Source organism: Mesocricetus auratus, unplaced genomic scaffold, assembly GCF_017639785.1.
Source record: "Mesocricetus auratus isolate SY011 unplaced genomic scaffold, BCM_Maur_2.0 Super-Scaffold_100691, whole genome shotgun sequence".
NCBI classification, from domain to species: Eukaryota; Metazoa; Chordata; class Mammalia; order Rodentia; family Cricetidae; genus Mesocricetus; species Mesocricetus auratus.
This window is the reverse complement of record NW_024429267.1, coordinates 44,723,083-44,743,988: the sequence shown is the minus strand read 5'-3', so window position 1 is coordinate 44,743,988 and position 20,906 is coordinate 44,723,083. Positions and strand designations below refer to the sequence as shown.

Below are 20,906 nucleotides of genomic sequence, written 5' to 3'. Positions count from 1 at the left end.
GAATATTCAGTGTGTGTATGTTCACATTTAAATGAATATGAACCAGGATGTTGTTTGTGATTATAAACAATGGCCATTAGACATAGATCTGGGGAGTGCCAGCCTGCAATCCCATGGCCAGAGAGTCTGGGAAACAGAACCTTCATTCAGTGGCTGATGGAAGAAGAGGCAGACTCCCACGGCTAAGCACTGAGATGAACTCAAAGCCAGTAACAGAGAGGGAGGACTGATGACCAAAGGGGTTAAGACTGGGCTGGTTTTATCCCCAGAAACAGTTGACCTGACAAGGGTTAGCTCTTGAATCCCAGGCTGATGCCTGGGAATCCAGCATGGGACTGATCAAGACCCCCTGAATGTGGGTGCCAGTGAGGAGGCCTACGTAAGCTATTGAGCCTTGGGCAGTAGATCAGTGTTTATCCCGGGTATGCAAATGGACTTTGGACTCCCATCCAACAATGTGAGATGCACTCTCACCCTGAACTCTTGGGGGGAGGGTCTAGGCCCTGCCCTGGATGAAATGACAACTACGGACACCCCCATGGAGGGCCACACCCTCCCTGGGGAAATGAAGGGATATTGGGGGAGATTGGGGGGAGGGCACGGGGAGGAGGGGATGGAAACGGAGAGGGACCCGGAACTGACTTGTGAAGCAACCTTGTTTCTAATTTAAATTTAAATTTAAAAATGAATAAATAAACAATAGCCAATCTACATGCATTGTGAGATAAACCATATTCATTTGTTTGTTATTTGAAACCACCAGGGATTCAGGTGTCAATATTTCTATATGTAGATAAAGATATTCTGATCATTTCCTATGTTTGCAGCTCCTAATCTGCTTTTAGTGTTAAATATGTGCTTTTCATCTCATTATGTTGAACTTAAGACCCACCTGCCTCAACCTTCCCAATAACTGGCATGTGTCACCATGCCCTGCCAAGAATATTTCTGTGGGAAAAACCCAGTGGTAGAAGAGCTACAGCCAAGGGTCTGCACATCTTCACTCTTGATGGATAGTGTCAAATTGCTATCCAAAGACTTTTTGCTGATTTACATTCTGAACAACAAAATATATAATGCTGACTATTTCTCTCCACCCCTGCCAACGCAGAGGACCTGTCACCAATATGTTCCTTTAATTTTTTTATGGAGGAATTCAGCAACTTCACATATGTTTGGTATATTTTTCTCCAGCCCTTTCTTTTTCTGTGGAACTGTCTGTTCATGTTTTGGACTAGGCAGTTGGTTTCTCTTAATTTGGGATATCGTGATTTAACCTCTGACCTACAAGGATCTGATGGTCTGGAGTTTAGATTCAGCTGCCTTCTTTTTATCCATCCATCTATCATCTATTTATTTATTTATTTTTCAAGACAGAGTTTCTCTGTGTAGTTTTGTAGACCAGGTTTGCCCCAAACTCACAAAGATCCGCATGCCTCTGCCTCCCGAGTGCTGGGATTAAAGGTGTGTACCACCATCTCCAGGCTAAAATGCTTGTGAGCTGCCCTGTGATTGCTGGGAATTGAACTCAGGACCTTTGAAGAGCAGCCAGTGCTTTTAACTGCTGAGCCATCTCTCCAGCCTCTCAGTTGCCTTCTGAGGGGAGGAGGTGTTGTTTTAACTTCAGCACAGTGGCTGTGCTTTAATCTAACAAAATTTCAGCCAGTAATCGAAACTCCACAGTTACCGGCCTGCTTGCTCAGGCTGCAGCCTGGCTGGGATTCCATTACCATAGGCACCAGCCCTGTTGCTGCTGCTAAAGGCAGCTTTAGCTAATTTTCTATCTTTCTTTTTATAACTAAAACTCGAGATTCAAAGACTGGGGTGAAAACTTGCTAGCTTGCTGGCATCTGCCCCCCCCCAAAAGTTCTTCTGCTCCACCAAACAAAAAGATCTGCAACATTCCAAATCCCTCCCTACTGCTTCCTGTGTCTCTCTATCTCTTCCAATGCCCTCTGACACTCTATGGTTACTTTCTGTCAACCAGTTGTTAACTGAGCCTCCTGACTCGAGGCTAGTTTATCTAATTAATGCAAACATGGGGTTCACCGTGTGATCGAATGTCCCCAACAAGGAAAGGAGCCCAGCATCATGAGGTTCTGCTTCCTAATTCAGGATATTTACTTTCTAACTGCATCCACCGATTCTAGAAAGGCTTTCAATGAAGTATGCCTAGAAGATTCCATGTTTCCTATTAATAACTGACTGTTCTGAAAACCAGTAAGAATGTGTTGCCTAGATGTATGTTAGTAGTTTAATGATTTTCAGTAGATTATGTAAGTAGACTAGATTCTCATATCATGTGTAAATAATTAGAAATCTGCTCCCTAGATTTCAATATTTATAATCTTAGTTCCAATTTCTTTTAAAATATTAACTTTAAGTGTGTGTTTGTGGAGAGAGAGACAGACACACAGACACACAGACAGACAGACAGACACAGACAGAGTCTTAATATATAGCCCTTGCTAGCCTGGATACACACCAGGCAGACTTTGAACTCACAGAGATCACCTGCCTCTGTTTCCTGAGTGCTGAGATTAAAGGTGTGCACCACTATGCTTGGCCCCATTTTTTGCTACACATTTATTTAATATGGGGTGTGGTATTGCTGTCTCTGTCAGTGTGTATGGGTGGTGGGAGACAACCAGAGGAACCTCTGTTTTGAACTAAGAGGCCATTGTGGGCCCCTGGCTTGGGGTCAGAGAGCAGACTGAGGGTGTAAGGGGCTGTAAAGCCGGCAGGGTGAAGCTCTGCACACATCCTTGGGACCAGTCCAGGCCCACCCAGTCACCAAAGCAAGAACCGAATAAAGTGCAACTTTGGGGTTGGGGAGGAAGGGAAAGGCACTGGGCACACCCGTGCCCACAGCCCACATTCAGTGCTTCTGGATCTGTCCCACCTCTTAGCCAGACTCTCTTGTCCAATCACCCCTATGTCCATCCCTCCATGAGCCAAGTAGACCCACAAATTATAGATATAGATATAGATATAGATATAGATATAGATATAGATATAGATATAGATATAGATATAGATATAGATATAGATATAGATATAGATATAGATATAGATATAGATATAGATATAGATATAGATATAGATATAGATATAGATATAGATATATAGATAGTTTCTCTGAGTAGCCCTGGCTATCCTGGACCAGGCTAGCCTCAAACTCACTTGCCTCTGCCTCCCAAGTGCTGGTGTTAAAGGCGTGCACCACCACTGCCTGGCTAAATAAAAAGTATTTAAACTAATAAATCAACACAACTTTTTGGGGAAATTGTTTTTCCAAATTTTTGAGAATTCAGCTAAGAGGGTTTGTGTTTTGTTTTGTTACTTTTTAATTATATTTTATTTATTCTTTTAAAATGTCATACAATATATTTTTACCATCAACTCTGAATTTTAATGGGTAAACAATGTTCCTTTTGACAATACCACATAAAGAAGGAAGGCATTCAGAACAAGCACTTCCCAGCTCGCCTTGATTTGGCTGGCAAGGAGCTCCCTCTAGGGGAGGCAAAAATAGCAGCAGCAGGATTTGTTTGTCCTTGCTGGTTTGTAACAAATGTTTCAGGTTTGGAATTTTGTTGCAATCTTTTTAGACATTGGGCCCATGCTGTTAAGTGTTAACATTGTTCAGACTAGGTTATGTGATGTGCTATTTGTCGTTCAAGGCAAACACAAACCGCAGTCTCCCCAGTGCTTGGGATCCTGGTTAGCTTTAAATGTCAACTTAGCAGAGTCCTCAGAGAGGAGAACTTCAATTGAGAATTGCCTAGATCAGATTGGCCTGCAGAGATGTCCGGCTGGGGGTTGTCTTAATTGTTAATTGATGTAGGAGGGGCCAGTTCGGCCGTGGGGCATGAAGTGTCTAAAAACCTAGCTGAGAATAATTCTGAACCAACAAGTAGTCGTCTCCATGGTCTCTGCCTCTGCCTCATTTGCTGTGAAAGGAGTTCCTTGGCTGGTGGTAATGCCATGTAGAAGAGTAAGCGCCTTCAGATTCCTGCCTTGACTTCCTGCCTTGACTTTCCTCAGTGATGAACTGTGCCCTGGGGGTTGTGGCCTAAAACAAACCTTTCTCTCCTAAATTGTTTTTGGAAAGAGTATTTTACTACCACAACAGAAATGGAACCAGAGCACATGAGAAGCATATACACATTGGCCTGTCACTCACAGGAAGGTGACCTTGGTCAAAGTTAGGGTAGCTATTTGTCTATGACATTTGCCTATAACAGGGTTTCAATACTTTCTTAACAAATGCCCAGAACACAAGTTCTGAGCTTAGTGTTGCTTGGAAACCATGGCCATGCTCTCTGACCAAGGATAGATCTGTGGGTATAACCTGTGACTGAGTGGTCTGTGCTAAAGTCAACTTATTTAACCGGCCTAGATGGAATTTATTCAACTCAATAGTTACTTAGTGAGCACCCACTAAGTGTCAGACACCATTGTAGGGGCTGGGGTCACAACAGTGACAACCCAGGAAAGATTTCTAGCAAGCTGCAAATAGTGTTGGGTACAGAAGAATGGAACAGAGCGGGGAGAAACAGTACGCTAGGGTGGAGAGGAGGCCTCAGGTTTATCCATGTGGTTAAGGAAGCCCCAGGGAGAGGTGAAGGAGGAGGGAAAGCATTAAGCAGCTAACTGGGAGATTGCCACATCTAACCCTGACTCAGGGTGGTGTCCAGCCTGTGTGAGGAACACTGCAGCCATATGCCAAGGAAATATTTCAATTTAAAAGCTCCCCAAACACTTAGCAGTCAGCAAGAACCAGGTGCACTTGAGAGGATAGAATAAAGTCAACTTTGAACGATTCTGTTCAGCCTCCTTCTGCCATGGTTTAGTTTAACTGCTTTGAATGGTTCTCAGACTACTTGTTATCTCAAACTCTCATGTGAGGGGCACGATGGCACCACCCTGGGCTTTCTGATGGCAGCTTGAGGTGTGTGTGTGTTGGGGGGGCGTACAGTAACCAACATCTCTGGCCACATCTGGACCACTGGCATATTTATTGACTTGTTTGCAGGCACTCAGGCAGGGATCACAGTAACTCTCAATGTTGCCCCAACCACATAAAATGGGCCTTTCATGCCTTGATAAAGGGAGCCAGTACAGGTTTGGAGAGAGGTCTAACACAGGGGAAATGCTAGGGGATCCACAGGGATGACCCCAACTAAGAATCTAGGCAGTGGTGGAAAGGCTGCTTTTGATGCTCTTCCCCTATAATGAGATTGATGACTACCTTGGTTACCATTCCTAGAGCCTTGACCCAGTAGCTGACTGAAGCAAAAACAGGCACCCACAGGCATTGAGGCATACTCCTGGAATCCAGTTGCAGAGAGGGAGGAGAGATGACCAAATGAACCAAGAGGGAACTGAAGATACCCGAGAAACAGTTTACCTGACCTAATGAAAGCACACAGATCTTAGTCGTAAAGCAGGGGAACCAGTATTGGACCAAAACAAACCCCCTGAATATGGGTATTCAGAAGAGGCCAAGGCAGTCTATGGAACCTCTAATAGTGGAGGCAGAGTTTATTACTAAGTCACAAATGGACTTTAGGAGCCCTTTACCTATGGAGGGATATTATTGCAGCCCAGATGTGGAAAGGAGGGCCTGGGCCCTCCCCCAAATGATGTGATGGACTTTGACGATCCCCTGTAGAGGGACTCACTATCCCTGGGGAGTGGGTGGTGGGTGGGTTGGGGGGGTTGGTGAGTGAGAAGCATGGGACGATGGGAGGGTGAAGGAATGGGAGGATGGATATGTAAATAAGAGTGTTTCAAAAAAGAAAAGAAAAAAAAGAAAAAAAATCACTCAAGACACATGAAATGGAATTTAAATCCAAACAACGAAAACGATTGCAACTACCACACAATTTATTAGATCATTGCCCAGCATGTACCTTTTTGTACTCAAAGATTCAATAAAGTAGGTCCAGAAAGTTTAAAAAGAAAAGAAAAACGGGCCTCTCACATCCCAAGCTGTACAACTAACGAGTCTCCGATGGAGTGGCCGCGGTCCTGAGATTTCTTAGCTGGATATGTGAGAGTCAGGATGGAGTCGCTGAAGAATGGCTTTGCTGTGACAGTGTTGCACTGGGCATTGTCCACACACAATGAAGCTCACGTGTGATCTTCCTGGCCCGGGAGAGGCTAGAAGGCTGTCAGGACAAATTTCCATCTCCTCTCAAGTCTTGATGGGGACACGGGGCTTTCTGACCCCCCCATACTGAGGCAGGATCTATACCTCTTAGCAGCAGCCTAAAACTGGCTCCCCTGTGGTGAGGCATCCCACAGTATGAGGAGCAGTCATTGAGCCCCCTCTGTTGTCTGAGCTGAGACCCACTGGATCAACTGAATCTAAAGTGGATCATGGTGTCTTTACCGACCAGATCAATCTTGATTTTCTCCTGTTGATGTCTGTGTGTGCTTCTCTGAGACCGGTTCACCATAGAGCAGTTACCATTCCTGATCACTATGAATCCCCTAGACTGGGAGAGCTATAGCTGTAATGCTGCCACATGCCTGGTGCCTAGGACATAAAAGGCCAATAAGACACGGAACAAGTTCACACCTTGATCTTGTCTCCAGCAATTGTTTATGTTCCCAGAAAGAGGAGGAACGTGAGTCCGCAGGGGGCGAGGAGACGCTGGGACTCTGAGGAGGTGGAAGCTGCTATGCAAATTGGCCTGTTTCTTCTAAGGAACCCGGAGCTCATTCTGTAGTCATGGGCTCTGATTGCCAACCCAGCCTGCTGGTAATGGCCAGATCTGGTTCTAAGGCTGAAGACGGAAATAGTACCAAAGAGATTAATAATTGTCATGTGTGCAATAGGTAAAATGATTAGGAAGCATGTTGGGCAGGGCGTTGGTGACACACACCTTTAATCCCAGCACTCGGGAGGCAGAGGCAGGAGGATCCCAGTGGGTTCCAGGCCAGCCTGGTCTACAGAGTTAGTTCCAGGACAACCTCCAAAACAATACAGAGAAACCCAAAAATTAAAAAAAAAAGCGGGTTGGTAGATTCAATTAAACATACCAGACAGATTTATATAATGTTCTGAAAGGTCAAAATAAAACAAGGTAACAAGCTGAAAAACAGGGAGAGGGACTGGAGAAAAGTCTTTTCAGCTAAGAGCACTGGCTGCCCTTCCAGAATGGAGTTTGATTTCCAGTACCACATGGCAGCTCACGACCATCTCTAACTCCAGTCCCAGGGGATATGATGGCCTCCTCTGGCCTATGTGAGTACCAGGCACACATGTGCACAGACATATGTGCAGGCAAAACCCCCCTACACATGAAATAATAAAAATATAAAAGAGAAGGATAGATGAAGATATGTCTGGCAAATTCAAACAAAATGAACTTTCATAACAAAACGTTTAAGTGTTAAAAAGAAGAATATTTTTCAGTAGGAGTTGGCAAAGTGCTGCCCCACCAAACCCACCGCCTGTTTTATTTTTGTTCACTTTTTGTAGAAGGTGACCTGGCACTCCTGAGTCTTCAGCGGCTCTCCAGAAATCTTCCAGGCCTTTGGTACTGGATCCCCACTGCTGAGGGACTCAGCCTTGAAGATGGGGTTCTCAGCCTTTCTTGTGTAAGGCAGCACATTTGGGCTACTCTGACCGTATCATGTAAGCCAATCTAGCAATTTCCCTGTAAATAGACTTTCATGCTATTGGTCGTGTTGTTCTAGAAGACACTCAGGAATACAGGCAGTGGTGTGGCTGACGTCTAGGAGAACCTGCTAAGCCAGGAAGTTGCACTGGCTATCACTGGCGACCTTGGAGTATGGGCACAGCATGTAGTAGTTCCTTGCATAGCTCACATGGATAAGGACCAGGGCTTGGGAATGGGCACTGTCGAAATTACAAACTTTCTCACAGCACCCACACTCCTTTGTGTATGAAATCTTGAAAATCTGTATGTATCTATGAGGAACGTGCTTGAAAGCCTACAGAAGAGAAAAAGGGACTAGACTAAAAGACCAGGGTTGGGGCCAGCAAGAGAGTTGTGCAAGATCAGCTAGGAGCAATGTTCCCGACAAGGGGCAATGTGGTCTCCGCCCTCCGTTTTATCACTACACAAGGACAGGGCTCTCTCGGGACGGCATGGGAACGATAAGATGGGGCACATTATTTATACTTACACCTCTTGATTTATTTCTGTTGTTCCTGTAAGTGCTTACTTTGTTTTGTTTCCATGTGTAGCTCAGGGAAGCTTTGGATTCACTAAGTACCCCAGTTGGGCTCCAATTCTCCATCTCCACGTCTCTGCCTTCTGAGTACTGGTGTTACAGGTATGAGCTACATCCTTTCCATAAGTCTCTTCCTGAAGAAGATTCAACTGTGACCAGTTTCTTAGACCCTGGACTGTGGTCAGTCTTGATCTCATAACGTTCCTTTTTGTCTTCTTTCTCATGCCAGGTGACTCAACCATCCAGAAGCAAGCTAAAGGAATTTACCATTGTACAGGGGTTGCAACTATACCTACTCATTTGGCAGGGAGTTGGTAGCCAAGTAGGAGAAAAATGAGCTGTAAAATGAGGCTGTCCCTCCTGCTTATCTCGTCTGCCTACACTGGCTTACCTTCCTCTAGGCCAGAAGCTGGGCAGTCCTGATCATGCCTGAGTATTGAAAGCAGCTGACCTATTATTGAACACCCCACCTGTAGAGGGAGACAAAGGGTAACAAGTCACATGGCTGACTGCTCCCACACGTGGGCACACCTCCTCACAGATGGCGGATTGTCTCCGGGGTGGACATTTGCCCAGTGCATAGGTATTCCTGTATGGCTGTACGAATGGCTAGACATCCCCATTCGTGCCAGAACAGTATAACAATCGTCAGTGGCGGGCCATCTCCATTTGTGACTGGGCGTTGTCTTCTGCCATGCACACTTCTGTCTGGATATCACAACAACTACACAACGTAAGGAATATGTAGATTTGTGTGACCATCCTGACAAATCACACAGTGGCTAAAAGCAACAGAAAGATGTTATGACTATGCAGACCAGAGTCTGAGATTAAGGGGTCTGTAAGCCTTGACCAATCTAAAGCTCTAGGGGAGGAGCTTATCTTGCCATATGTAGCTTCTGGGGGTCACCAGCTTTCTTTGACTGGAGGTCACGCTCTCCAGTTCTGTAACTATCTTCATATCACCTTCTCTTTGTCTCTCTCAGTATTCCTTTGCCTTCTGTGTGTGTGTGTGTGTGTGTGTGTGTGTGTGTGTGTGTGAGAGAGAGAGAGAGAGAGAGAGAGAGAGAGAGAGAGACATCTGTGCATGTCTGTGTGGGTGCACATGCCCACACATGCATAGAGGCAGGAGGACGACATTGGAATATTGAGTATCGACACTCTGCCTCATTCTCTTGAGACAGGGTCTCTCACTGAACCTGGAGTTAGGCTAGCAGCCAGCAAACCAGCAATCCTCCTGTTTCCACTCCCCAGCAGTGGGGTTGCAGGTATGTGTGACCACATCTGGCTTTTTATGTGGCTTCCGGGGATTTGGACTCCATCTTCATGCTTGGGCAACAATGGTTCTTTCCCACTAAGCCATCTCCCCAGGCCTCTCTCTGCTTCCTTCACATAAAGTATGTGACTATATTTAGGTCACACTCAGACAATCAAGGATAAACTCCTTTTCCTCACAAGACCCATAACTTAGACACATTCACAGATTCCAGGGAGTTGACAGGGATAGATTTCTGAAGGCCAGTTTTTTTAGCCTACCACAAGGCCTATTTTTGAGCTGTCAAATACAGGCTTAGAGGCAGTTGGATTCAGAGCCCAAACAATGTTCCCAACCCCTCCCATCACATCTGCTCAGTCTGCAGTGACAACAAGCTAAATGCACTTGAAATAGAGACACCTTTGGCACAGAGGCCTGGCTGGAAGAAAATCCAGCTAATCAGCACACTTGGCCAAGCTGAGGCCACTGTAGGCTGTTGCTCCCAATGGCAGATCTCGAAAGGCTCATGTCTGAAACTGATCCTGGGACTAAAACCAAATGCCAAAAGAGACAGGAAGGAGCCTATTGTAATCCCCCACCCCCACCCCACCCACCTAAGGGAAAATGGACCTTGGACTTTTCTGCAGCCCCTGCCTAAGCATCTCCATTCAGCTTAAAAGAGTCTGGCTGCAGCAGGGCCAACTGGGAAAACAGGGATTCCATATCCTGAACCACAGGGCCCTGGGGGCCAGCACAGGACTTGGCAGGGAGCCAGGAGGATAGCACACCTCAGCTGAGCAGCAGCGGGACACACACGTGCCCAGTCCCGTGGGCTTGTGGGGTTGGCAGTGCGGTGCTCCAGAGCCCGCCCCTGAAGAAGGCCAGAGCTGAGTGGAGGGGCAGCAGCTGTGACTGCTGCCTCTGTCCCCTGAGGCTGAGCATCAAGGCTTCCCTCCCTCTGCTGGCCACTCCCTGGGAGAAGCAGGCATGGCTTGGGAGTGGAGAGGGGCAGCTGGGGTGGACACACAAGCAGGGTAGGACTGGAGGCCATGGCTTCGGGCTCACAGCCTTCAAGTCCTACGACCTCAAAAGCAGCTGTGCTGATCCCTCCTGGATTGCCTCCCTCCCCTGGGCCAGCTTCAGTGGCTGTGCCGGAACTCAGCTTTCTGGGGCTTGGTATCTGTGGTTCACTTTCTTCTCAGTTGCCTCATTATCTAGGCCTGAGATCCTTCATTTTCACCTGGCTCCCTCGGGTGCCTGAGGTTCCTCTCTCCCCAGGGTTTTTTAAATAATTGGACCCTGGAGGAGGACCAGACCAGCTTCGAGCTGTGCAATGAAAGACAGGCCTTCCCAGGCTCTGCAACTGAGGGTAGCTTCTCCGAACCCCAAGCCTCTTCTGTGTGTGAGGGTGGTGGTGGTCTCCAGGACAGCAGGGGCACTCTTCGGGTTCAAGATTCAGTATGATGCCCAACACCATGCTGCAAAAATTTAGCCCAAGGCCTTTGAGTTTCGTTTTGTTTTTAGATTGATTTATATATATATGTATATATGTATATATATATACATACATATATATATTCTACATATATATATACATATATATACTCTACACACACACACACACACACATATATATATATACTCCACATGTGTGTGTGTGTGCAAGTGCATGCCCATGAAAGCCTGCAGAGGGTCCTGTATCTCCCAAAGGTGGAGTTATAGGCAGAGTGTATCCTGATGAGGATACATGGAACTGAACTTGCGTCTTCTGGAAGAGCAGTACACACTCTAAAGCACTCAGCGTCTCTCCAGGCTCTGGTTTATAAGACATGCTCTGGGCTGGCGCTCAAACTCATGACCTTCCTGCCTCAGCCTCCTACGTGTTGTGATTAAAGGCACATTTCACCACGCCCAGCTTAGACTTATGTCTTAGGGGCTCTCTCTTTGGGCATTTTGGGATAGCTTCCACCTCTTTGACTCAAAGCAACGAGAAAGAAACCCTGTGCATCACTGTGAGAGCTGTGCCTACTCTCACTGAATAGCTAAGGTCACTGTGTCTGGAATCCCACAAGTCCCTGGAGAGTTCACTGGTGTGTGGTGGACAGGTTGTTTAAAGTTGTTTAAAATTGGCTCTGAAGGGCAGACTCGGTGAGCTCAAGTGACTCATTCTTTCTGCTCTACAAATGATCCAAATACAAATTTGAAATGAAATTAGAATCTAAGTTGGGGGGAGTATAACCTTTTTGAACATCTGCTAACTAGGTTTTGGAGCCTGATGGGGGCAGGGCAGAAGAGAAGACTCTACGTGGTGAAACTGTCTCCCAGGTAGGTGGCACCTGCTATCGGAGTCACATAATGTATCAGGAAGGAAGGCAGGGCGTTTCTGATGCCTTGCCATTTCACCAGCACATGCATTTAAAGAAAGCCCCAGGCCTGTGCCAGAGGGTAGATACAGTTTGTCAGTAGTCAGCCCTAACCTGAGCTGAGGCAGAAGATGCCCCTCAGGAGGGACATTCTGTTCTCACCCTGGGTCAGCTGCCTCCCCTCTCCATTCTCATGAGCTCTTCAGAGATCTCTTTTCCTTCAGTTCAGCATTTCACCACCTCTTCAGCCCTTAACATGTTAATCAAGCAGTGGCTGAGACTTATTCCCTGCAGAAGAGGCAAGAGGGCATACCCTAATCTAATGAAGAGTATGTCTAGCTTCTTGTATCTAATTCTTCAATTTCAGTGTCTGATTCTGATTAAAGCCCTGGACATTGTATACACACACACACACACACACACACACACACACACACACACACACACACACAGAGAGAGAGAGAGAGAGAGACAGAGACAGAGAGAGAGAGAGACAGAGAGAGAGAATTAAAATGATGGCTAGGGACCCCTAATCCCCCCAAAAAACACACCCAGGGTGAATTCCCTGGGATTTCTTTGGCCAGGGTACCCTTTATTTACTTCTCTTGCCTTACAGCACTGGCTGTAACTTGTAGCAGTCTGTTGAGTAACAACCATGAGGGTCAACTTCCTTACCTTGCTCTCGGTTTAGAACTGGAACCGAAGAAGCCAGAAACACAAATAGTCAAGGACAAGAGCCACCCCCAAAGTCCTCCTTGGCCAAAACAACAGAAAAATGCAGACCAAGATAAAACTGTTAGCTATAACCCCTCTACTCCAATCAAATGCCCAACAACAGCATGCCATCCAAGGCAGAGTGGGCAGCATAGACTCCTACCTTCCCCAGGGTGCAATAAAATTCTTCAGACCTCCTGATGGGATGGTCTCAAAGGCAATTCAATAGGCACCTGTGAACAGAAACTTTTTAAATGCAAGAAAATTAGCTTATTTACTATGCTGAGTCGTCCAATTGGCATGCCTTGTCTCTACTTATTTAGATCTTCTCCAATTACTTCCATCTGTGTTTTGTAGTTTTTTAATCATACAAGCTCTGGGTATGTTTTTCACTGTACTAAAGATATAAATGGCATTAAAATTTGGGGGAAGCATTTGCTCATTCAATGTAAAAATAAAATTGACTTTTTGTTTGTCTTGCATCCTTGACTTTAATGACTTCACTTACTAGTTCTCGAAGTTTTTGTTTTATTTCTGTATATCACATGGGATTTTCTGCATAGGAAATTACATCATGCAAAGATGATTTTCTTTTTTACATTATAGTAGGCATGCACTTTACTTTTCTTGCCTTATTACACTGGCTACTTGTAGCCCTCTGTTGAATAAGATTGGGAATGGTTTATATGTGAAAGGCTACTGGGTCTCGTCAAATGCTTTTGTGATATATATATATTGTGTTTTCATGTGCAGATGCATGTATGTGCATATGGAGGCCAGAGATCTATGGGTGTCTTCTTTAGTTGCTGTCCACCTTTCTTTTTTTGAGACAGGATCTTTCACTGTCTCAAATCTTAAGTCTTTCTCTCCCTGGCTCAGTGACTCAGGGAGGCTGGTTGGGCAGTGAGTCAGCCTTTATCTCCCTTCCTCCTCAGTGCTGTGGTTACAGACGTGTCTGTCATTGCCAGGGACCCACACTCAGGTCCTCCGAGTGCACACCAACTGTGTCACATCCTCAGACTCGAAGGTTTTTATGCATCAATTAATACAATCACATCTTCTTTGGCCTAGTACTATAGTGGATGGGTAATAGTGGGGTTTTGAGTGTTGAACCTGTGTGGAATAAAATATGCTTGTCACATTATGTAGTTATTTTGTATGCTGGGTTATATTTAATACTTATAAGGACTTTTGCATTTTCTTTTTTTTAAAGTTTTTTGTTTTGGTATCAGGTCAACATCAGTTTCATTGAAAACGTGGGAAGAGTTCTCTCTTCTTCCATTTCCTAAAAGAGGTCGTAGAAATCGGTTTTAACTATTTAAGGGGCTGTTAAAATTGGGGATGGAGTTTTTAAATTGTAGATTTAATTTCTGTCACAGTGCAGCACTGCTCATTTATCTATTTCATATGGAGAAAATTAAAAGTTTGTATTTTGGAATATTTGTCCATTTAATCTAAGTTGTCATATTTATGTGAGTAGAGTAGTTTTTGGAAACCTTGTGTTATCTTTTTAGTATTTAGAGGGTTAGTAGAGATAGCCATTATATGTCTGTTTTTTTTTTCTTCCTCCTTAATGTCACCTTCATTGGTGTTTTGCCTGCTTGTATGTCTGCATGAGGGTGTTGGATCCTCTGGAACTGGAGTTACAGACAGTTGTGAACTGTCATGTTGGTGCTGGGAATTGAATTGAACTGGAAGAGCAGCCAGTGCTCTTAACTGCTGAGCCATCTCTCCAGCTCTAGAATTAGGCATTTCCTTAATGGTGTCTCATAGGTCTTAGAGGCTTCAGAGTTATGTTGAACTCTCGAACTCTTATTGTATTGAAGTTTCTCTCTCTTTAGGTCCATCAGTATTTTGTCTTATACTTGTTAGTATGTCTGAGGTACTACGTGTGGCCTGCTGGCCTGTGAAGGCTGAATCTGAGGGGGTGAAGGGCCTCTGGACTCAGCCAGGTGATGACGAGATGCTGTTCATTTGTGGCCTCTTCAAATATGTCACTGTGGGCGACACAAGCACTGAGCAGCCTGGGCTGTTGGATCTCAAAGACAAGGCCAAGTGGGATTCATGGAATAAGCCGAACGGGACATCCAAGGAAAGTGCTGTGAAAACCTGTATGGAAAAGGAAGAGCTCAAGAAGAAATACGGAATTTAAAAGAGCAGCTTTGATGGCCGGCCACACATGTGAGCTGTGATGACATAAGGTCCTGTTTTTTTCTAATGCAGATGGTATTTGCACTGATAAATTGGGGCCAGAATTAATCACTGATCCTCCTCCTCTCTTTGTAGTTTTTACCCGAAATCAATTAAAAGTACATGTTACTTTTTAAAATTATGATTGTTATTTCCTTTGCTTTATATAACCTCCTTCCTTGTCTCTTTGTGTAGTTCTCTGTCTGATATAACTACTCCTGCCCACTTTCTGTTTCTATTTGCCTGGAAAAACTTTTCCCAACCCTTTACTTTTACTTCATGGCCTGTTTTGGCACTTTGAAAGCCAGTCAGCAGGGTGGGAGTTTCCAAATCAGTCTTAGCTTCATTTCTCCATTTCTAGAGTCAAAGCATGTGGTGTCTTCAGCCATAGGGTCTTACCACCTAGTTCTAGAATACAACCAATGGCAGTAGCAATAGACTTTCTGGTTTGTGGGGCCTCGGTCGCTTCTCTGGCCAAAAACTCACAGAGAAGCAGTCCACCTCTGGTGTTGGGGTTTTATTCAATAACCTTATGACCTTTTGTGTTTTCTTTTTCCTTTCAATTAACCCAGTCCAGCAGTTATAAGGTAGATGAATGTACAAGTCTGTACAACACTTAGGGGTTAGCATTATTCACTATATTGCAAAACCTATCCAGAGGATAGACAAGACATCCCATAACAAATAGTGGGGTCGCAAAGATAACCTTGGTGAAGTACCATCAAAGTCCTTTGTCATCTGTTCTGAGCAAGTATTGGGTGACCCCAGAGTTCACAACTAAGAAGATACTAAAGTAGACCATTAGCAGCATCTAACACAGCATGGAAAGGTCCCATCCATTTGTACCAATTACTTTCTCCACACATCAAGGTTGGGTAGAAAGCATGAAGAGGAAGGAGGCTGTAACTTAGTTTTCTGAAATCCTCAACCCTTCTCTCCGAGGCATGGCATTTGCATACCCTGGAATTCTTCTAGGAGTTTCCCTGCGTTTCTCCATACCTGATAGACTCAGTGGGCATGACTTAATCTGCCAGGGGGAGCTGGGGCTCTCTCCTGCTGCACCTGCTGGCTCCCTTTGTCAGACTGGCCCTGGTTGGCACTGTGGATGTAGCAGTATCTGTTGCCTCTCCATCCACCAGACCTGGCTGTTGGGGGATTTCCTGACTGGGCAAGCCAGCTCCATATCTAGCATCACCTTTTGCTGGAGGGAGATGTGCACTCCTTAGTCTAGGGCTGTAATTTCCCACACCTGGGGCAGGCTTGATCACCTTCACGTGTACTCTCCCGTCACAGGTGTCTTCTGTCAACAGCTCCTCAGCCGTTAAAGTCTTCCAGAAACTCCTTAGCACATAATTTGGCTTTCTATCAGTTCCTTCCTTAGGAGTGCCAACTCAACATAAATCCTGCCATATCTGTCTTCTGTAGAAGAAAATTCTCAGTACTCAGTAAAATTTGCTTCATTATTTTTACCATACACCCAAAAGAAAAAAATTTAAGTGCTGTTAATGTGCTGTTTGGGTTATATCAAGTTGACACAAATTTATACGTATCTGTGAAGGCGGAATCTTAGCTGAAATAATGCCTTCATAACATTAGCCTGTAGGCAAGTCTGTGGGGTAGTACCTTTATTAATGACTGGTATAGGAAGGCCCAGGCCACCCGGTGCAGGTGGCCCTGGGTTGTATAAGAATCCAGGGGAGGGGCTGGAGAGATGGCTCAGAGGTTAAGAGCACTGACTGCTCTTCCAGAGGTTCAATTCCCAGCAACCACATGGTGGCTCACAACCATCTAATATTCAATCTGGTGCCCTCTTCTGGCATGTAGGCAGAACAGTGTATATGTAATAAATAAAGAAATAAATCTTAAAAAAAGAAAAGAAACCAGGAGGAGCACACCACAGAGTACAAGCAGCTGAGCAAACCATCCCTCCATATCTTCTCTCTACTTTAGGCTCTGCTTCCAAGTTCCTGCCCTGACTTCCCACTATGATAATGTAGGATCTGAGAGGCCAAGGTGAAATAAATCCTTTTCTCTAAGTTGCTTTTGGTCATGGTGTTTTGTCATGACAACAGAAACTCAAACTACCACGGAGATTGGTACCAGGAGTGGGATGTTGCTGCAAGAGACCTGGCATGCTGTCTTCTGAGGAAAGTGGGAGGCTTTGAAAAACTTTGGACTAGAAAAGTGATTGAACGGCTCTGGGCAGAGCTTCATGGGCCATCCGAGTAGAAGCTTGGAAAACAGTGCTCGGAGCAATGTGGACTGCGGAGGCCCAGCTCAAAGGGATTGGGGGGGGCAGCAATATTAGTAACAGGCTAGAGATTATTAGAGACTATTCCTGTGATATTTTGACAAAAAAAAAATGTGGCTCCTAAGAACTTGCCTGAGGCTTCTTTTTTAATTGACTGGTTTCTTCAGTGGAGAAGAATATATAGTATTGACTCTGTCATGTAGTTTTTGGCATTCATCCTTAGGACTACAATAATAAAAAGGAGCAAGCAGGGGTGGAAATACAAAATTACCTTTTGAAACTAAAATGAATAGGCTGGAGAGTTGGCTCTGTGGTTAAGAGCATTTGTTGCTCTTACAGAGGCCAGCGTTCAGTTCCCAGCACCCATATCAGGCAGCTGACAACTATTTGTAAAACTGGCTCCAGGGGATTCAACACCTTTGGCTTCCAGGTCCACACCCACATATTCAGGCATGTACATGTGTATACACACACATCCCTAAAGATTAAATTTAATAAAGATATATCTCTTAAAGATGTGAAATTAAAACTTTAAGAACTTAATGTTGAAGCCAAGATTTGTGCTGAAGAGATTTGAATAAGCAGAGCCCTGGTCTTCCTTAAAAGGGAAGGGCACCCTGAAGGCAGGACCTCACCCATTCCTGAAACTGATAGGGCCTCAGGGATGCTATCTATGCTCCTGGAAACAACAAACAAAAGCTGCTGCAAATGTGATTTAAGGGCCCAGGTTCCATGCCAGGCTGGCAGCCCAACCTGGCAATGTTGTGGCAAGAAGTCAGGATCTGATGCAGTTTCAGAGACAAAGCCAGGCAACATGTGGCAGGACAGTGTCTCCATGAGGACCCTAAGTGCACAAGAGGCCCTGAGAGGTCACAGTGGGAGGCTGTGGAAGTGAAGCCTGAGTTACATTGGAGACCCCAAGACATCGGACATGCCACGGGCATGGGATGGCTGCCAAAGGGAGCTACACATAACTAGTAGACCCACACCCAGAAAAAAGAAACGAATGTTGCAGGCAGCAAAGTTGGAAGTGTAGAGCCTGCTTAACCCACTGATATCAAAGGCAGAGCTGTGATCTGACCTTTTCCCTCCTTGGGTTTGGTCTTGCTTTGTGTTAGGTCTCAAACCCAAGACAAACTAATGAATGGTTAACTGAGACACCAGGCTCTCCCTCAGTCCGTACCTAGCACAAAGCATGGCTGGCATACCCCACCCTCTACCCTGAACTCTCCAGTCCGGGGGCTGGGCTGCCCTCCTCTAATCCCCTTCCACTCTCCCCTACATAATGCAGCCATCTGGGCTATGCTGGCCCTTTTATCTTTTTGCCTCCTTTTGTTTCTCTCATGGTCCAGTATATCCTCACCGTGCCTTGTTCTTTTGGAATGGTAAGGCATATTCAGTGCCATTGTATGTTGTAAGTATATTATTTTTTGTTTTTGTTTTTTTTTTACCTTGCAGGGGCTTGCAATTAAAAGATTTCCTTGGCTCTCTGGACTCTAATTGTGTTGAGACTGAAGGGTTATGGAGACTTTAGAAGTTGCACTACATGCAGTTTGCATTACCGGTATGACCATGAACACACGAGAGCCAGGAAGTAGAATTCGGTGGTTGGAGTGAGAGTGTGACCCCTCCCCCCACCATAGCATCAGCTCTTTGAATATTTGGTTGCTAGTGGGTGGCAATGTTCGGGAGATTTAGGTGTAGCTCACATAGGTCACTGGGAGTGGGCTTTAAGGTTTCAAAGGCCTGTACCACTCCTAAAGTGTTTTCTCTGCTTCCTGTTTGGGGTTCTGTTGGAGCCTGCTCCAGTGAGTCAGCTGGGTTACCTGAGTAAGGGTGTGAGGACTGAGAAAAGGCAGATAAAAAGAATAGAGACAGAAACGCAGGATAGATTCCGGAGGACTGCCTGTTCAATGCCTTCCAGCACACCGGACAGCCCAAGTTTAATTTAGACTCTGCTTACATATGAAGGGACCAGACCCTCACCCAGTCCCCTGCTTTGGCAGTCTGTCTTGACAGGCTGCAGAAAAGACCCAGCAAGATATAGGCCTGACTCAGCAACATGTGCTGAGCTTCCCACCAGCTTCCGACCTTGCCTGACCTTGCCCCAGTCACTAGGAAGCCAGATACCCTCCATGTGGTAAGGAACCAATCAGAAGTTAGCTGGCTGGCTCTGGATGTATTTTATGGTAACAGGGGCGTACAGAGCATAGCAACTGCCCTGGGAGGGTATTTGTGGACTCATTTAAACCCACCTTGAGTAACTAATACAGTTAATCTACCTAGGGAGATGTGTCTGGTTTTGGAAAGCACGGAAGGGCCTGGTGACAGGTGTCACCGAGTGAGAACTTGGCTCAGGATTGCCCCTGCCCAGGAAACCATATATTCCTGACAACTTGTCCCTGGAAGAACCAGGGGTTCCAGTACGTGTCAAATGTGTGCTGCTCAGAAAAGAAGCATTGTAAAGAGGATTTTCTGCTGTTGATGAGAAGGAGGGTCTGAAAAAGAGACTTTCGGAAAACCAGTGTGAACCATCCAGCTGAGCCAAGATGACTGGATACAGATGGAGCCAGACATGGGATGAGATGCTGGGCCTGTGAAGAAGAAAGTCAATTGCTACCTCCTGGGGAGTAAGTCAGACTCTTGGCGGCGGCAGCAGAGCAGAGAGAAGACCAGCAACCCCAACTTCCTGGAAAAATACATCTCTCTCTCTCTCTCTCTCTCTCTCTCTCTCTCTCTCTCTCTCTCTCTCTCTCTCTCTCTCTCTCTCTCTCTCTCTCTCTCTCTCTCTCTCTCTCTCTCTCTCTCTCTCTCTCTCTCTCTCTCTCTCTCTCTCTCTCTCTCTCTCTCTGGTTTTGGTTTTTTGAGACAGGATTTCTCTGTGTTGCCCTGGCTGTCCTGGAACTCACTCTGTAGACCAGGTTGACCTCCAGTTCACAGAGATCCTTCTGCCTCTGCCTTCTGAGTGCTGGGATTAAAGGTGTGCAACATCACAGCCCATCAAGAAATCTCTTTTTAAGCAAGAATTATAAATGCATGCCAAATGTTATCCATTGTAAGAGGAAAATGAAGGACTGTGTTTTATTTGCAAAGACCCAGAAGTTTCCAGTACGGCCTCCATATAATCACCGGGCAATGGCCTCTAAAGCAATGAAAGCCTCCGGGAAAAGGACACAAGGAGCAGCCACTTGTGTCGCTGTGGAGAAATCACACAAAGACTCTTTTATAAAGACTGTTCTTGAAGCTGGGAAATCACTCTAAGTGAAGCGCTTGCATTGCGTGCTCAAGGCACTGAGTTCAGTTCCTATAACCCATGTTAAAAAGCTGACATAGACACGCACAGAAGGGAATATCAAGTTGAGAGAGTAGGAAGGTGGGGCGGGTCTTGGAGGACTTAGGAAAGGAGTGGAAGATAAACATGCTCAAGATACACTGTATACGATTATCAAAGAGTGATTTTATTTCTAAAGTTGGGTCAGCCGACATGACTTGCAACACCAACACTGGGGGAATGGACACAGGCGGGTCCCTGCGGCTCTCTAACCAGCTGGACAAGCCTGATCAATACTGATCAATAACTCTAGTTCGGCAGCTCTCAAACTGTGGGCTGCGACCCTTTGGCAAACCACTATCTACAAAAATATTTACATTACAATTCATAACAGCAGCAAAATACTGTTATGAAGTAGCTGTGGGAATAATTTCATGACTGGGGGTCACCACAACATGAACTGTATTAAAGGGTCACAGCGTTAAGAAGGTTGAAAAGTGTTGCTTTAGGCCAATAAGAGAGGCTGTTTCAAAGCTGCTGAGGAATGACACCTGAGGTTGTTTTCAGTTCTCCACACGCATGTACACACACACACACAAACACACACAAACAAACACACATACACACACACACACTAAAGGGAAAAGT

At 45.4% G+C, this 20,906-nt stretch overlaps 1 protein-coding gene and 2 long non-coding RNA genes across 5 annotated transcripts in view; 2 read left to right on the top strand and 1 right to left on the bottom strand.

Annotated features, from left to right (window-relative positions):
* Positions 1-8,532, top strand: part of LOC121137597 — a 32,202-nt gene extending 23,670 nt beyond the window's left edge. The window contains exons 4-6 of one of the 2 annotated variants that reach the window (XR_005874894.1): positions 7,496-7,651; positions 8,228-8,316; positions 8,444-8,532. This is a non-coding gene — a long non-coding RNA (uncharacterized LOC121137597). The remainder of the gene's footprint in view (positions 1-7,495; positions 7,652-8,227; positions 8,317-8,443) is intronic. The other variant, XR_005874895.1, reaches the window with a different exon arrangement.
* Positions 5,817-20,906, bottom strand: part of LOC121137598 — a 32,806-nt gene continuing 17,716 nt past the window's right edge. The window contains exons 4-5 of one of the 2 annotated variants that reach the window (XR_005874896.1): positions 8,206-8,684; positions 5,817-6,797 (exon numbers count right to left, since the gene is read on the bottom strand). This is a non-coding gene — a long non-coding RNA (uncharacterized LOC121137598). The remainder of the gene's footprint in view (positions 6,798-8,205; positions 8,685-20,906) is intronic. The other variant, XR_005874897.1, reaches the window with a different exon arrangement.
* LOC121137596 (acyl-CoA-binding protein-like) lies at positions 12,333-14,833 on the top strand. Its single transcript, XM_040740215.1, has one exon. The coding sequence runs from the start codon at positions 14,420-14,422 to the stop codon at positions 14,696-14,698; it is 279 nt and encodes a 92-aa protein (XP_040596149.1). The 5' UTR covers positions 12,333-14,419; the 3' UTR covers positions 14,699-14,833.

What these genes read in the sequence shown, in the direction of transcription:
- LOC121137596 (XM_040740215.1), top strand. Translation starts at nt 14,420, where the DNA reads ATGTCTGAGGTACTACGTGTGGCCTGCTGGCCTGTGAAGGCTGAATCT.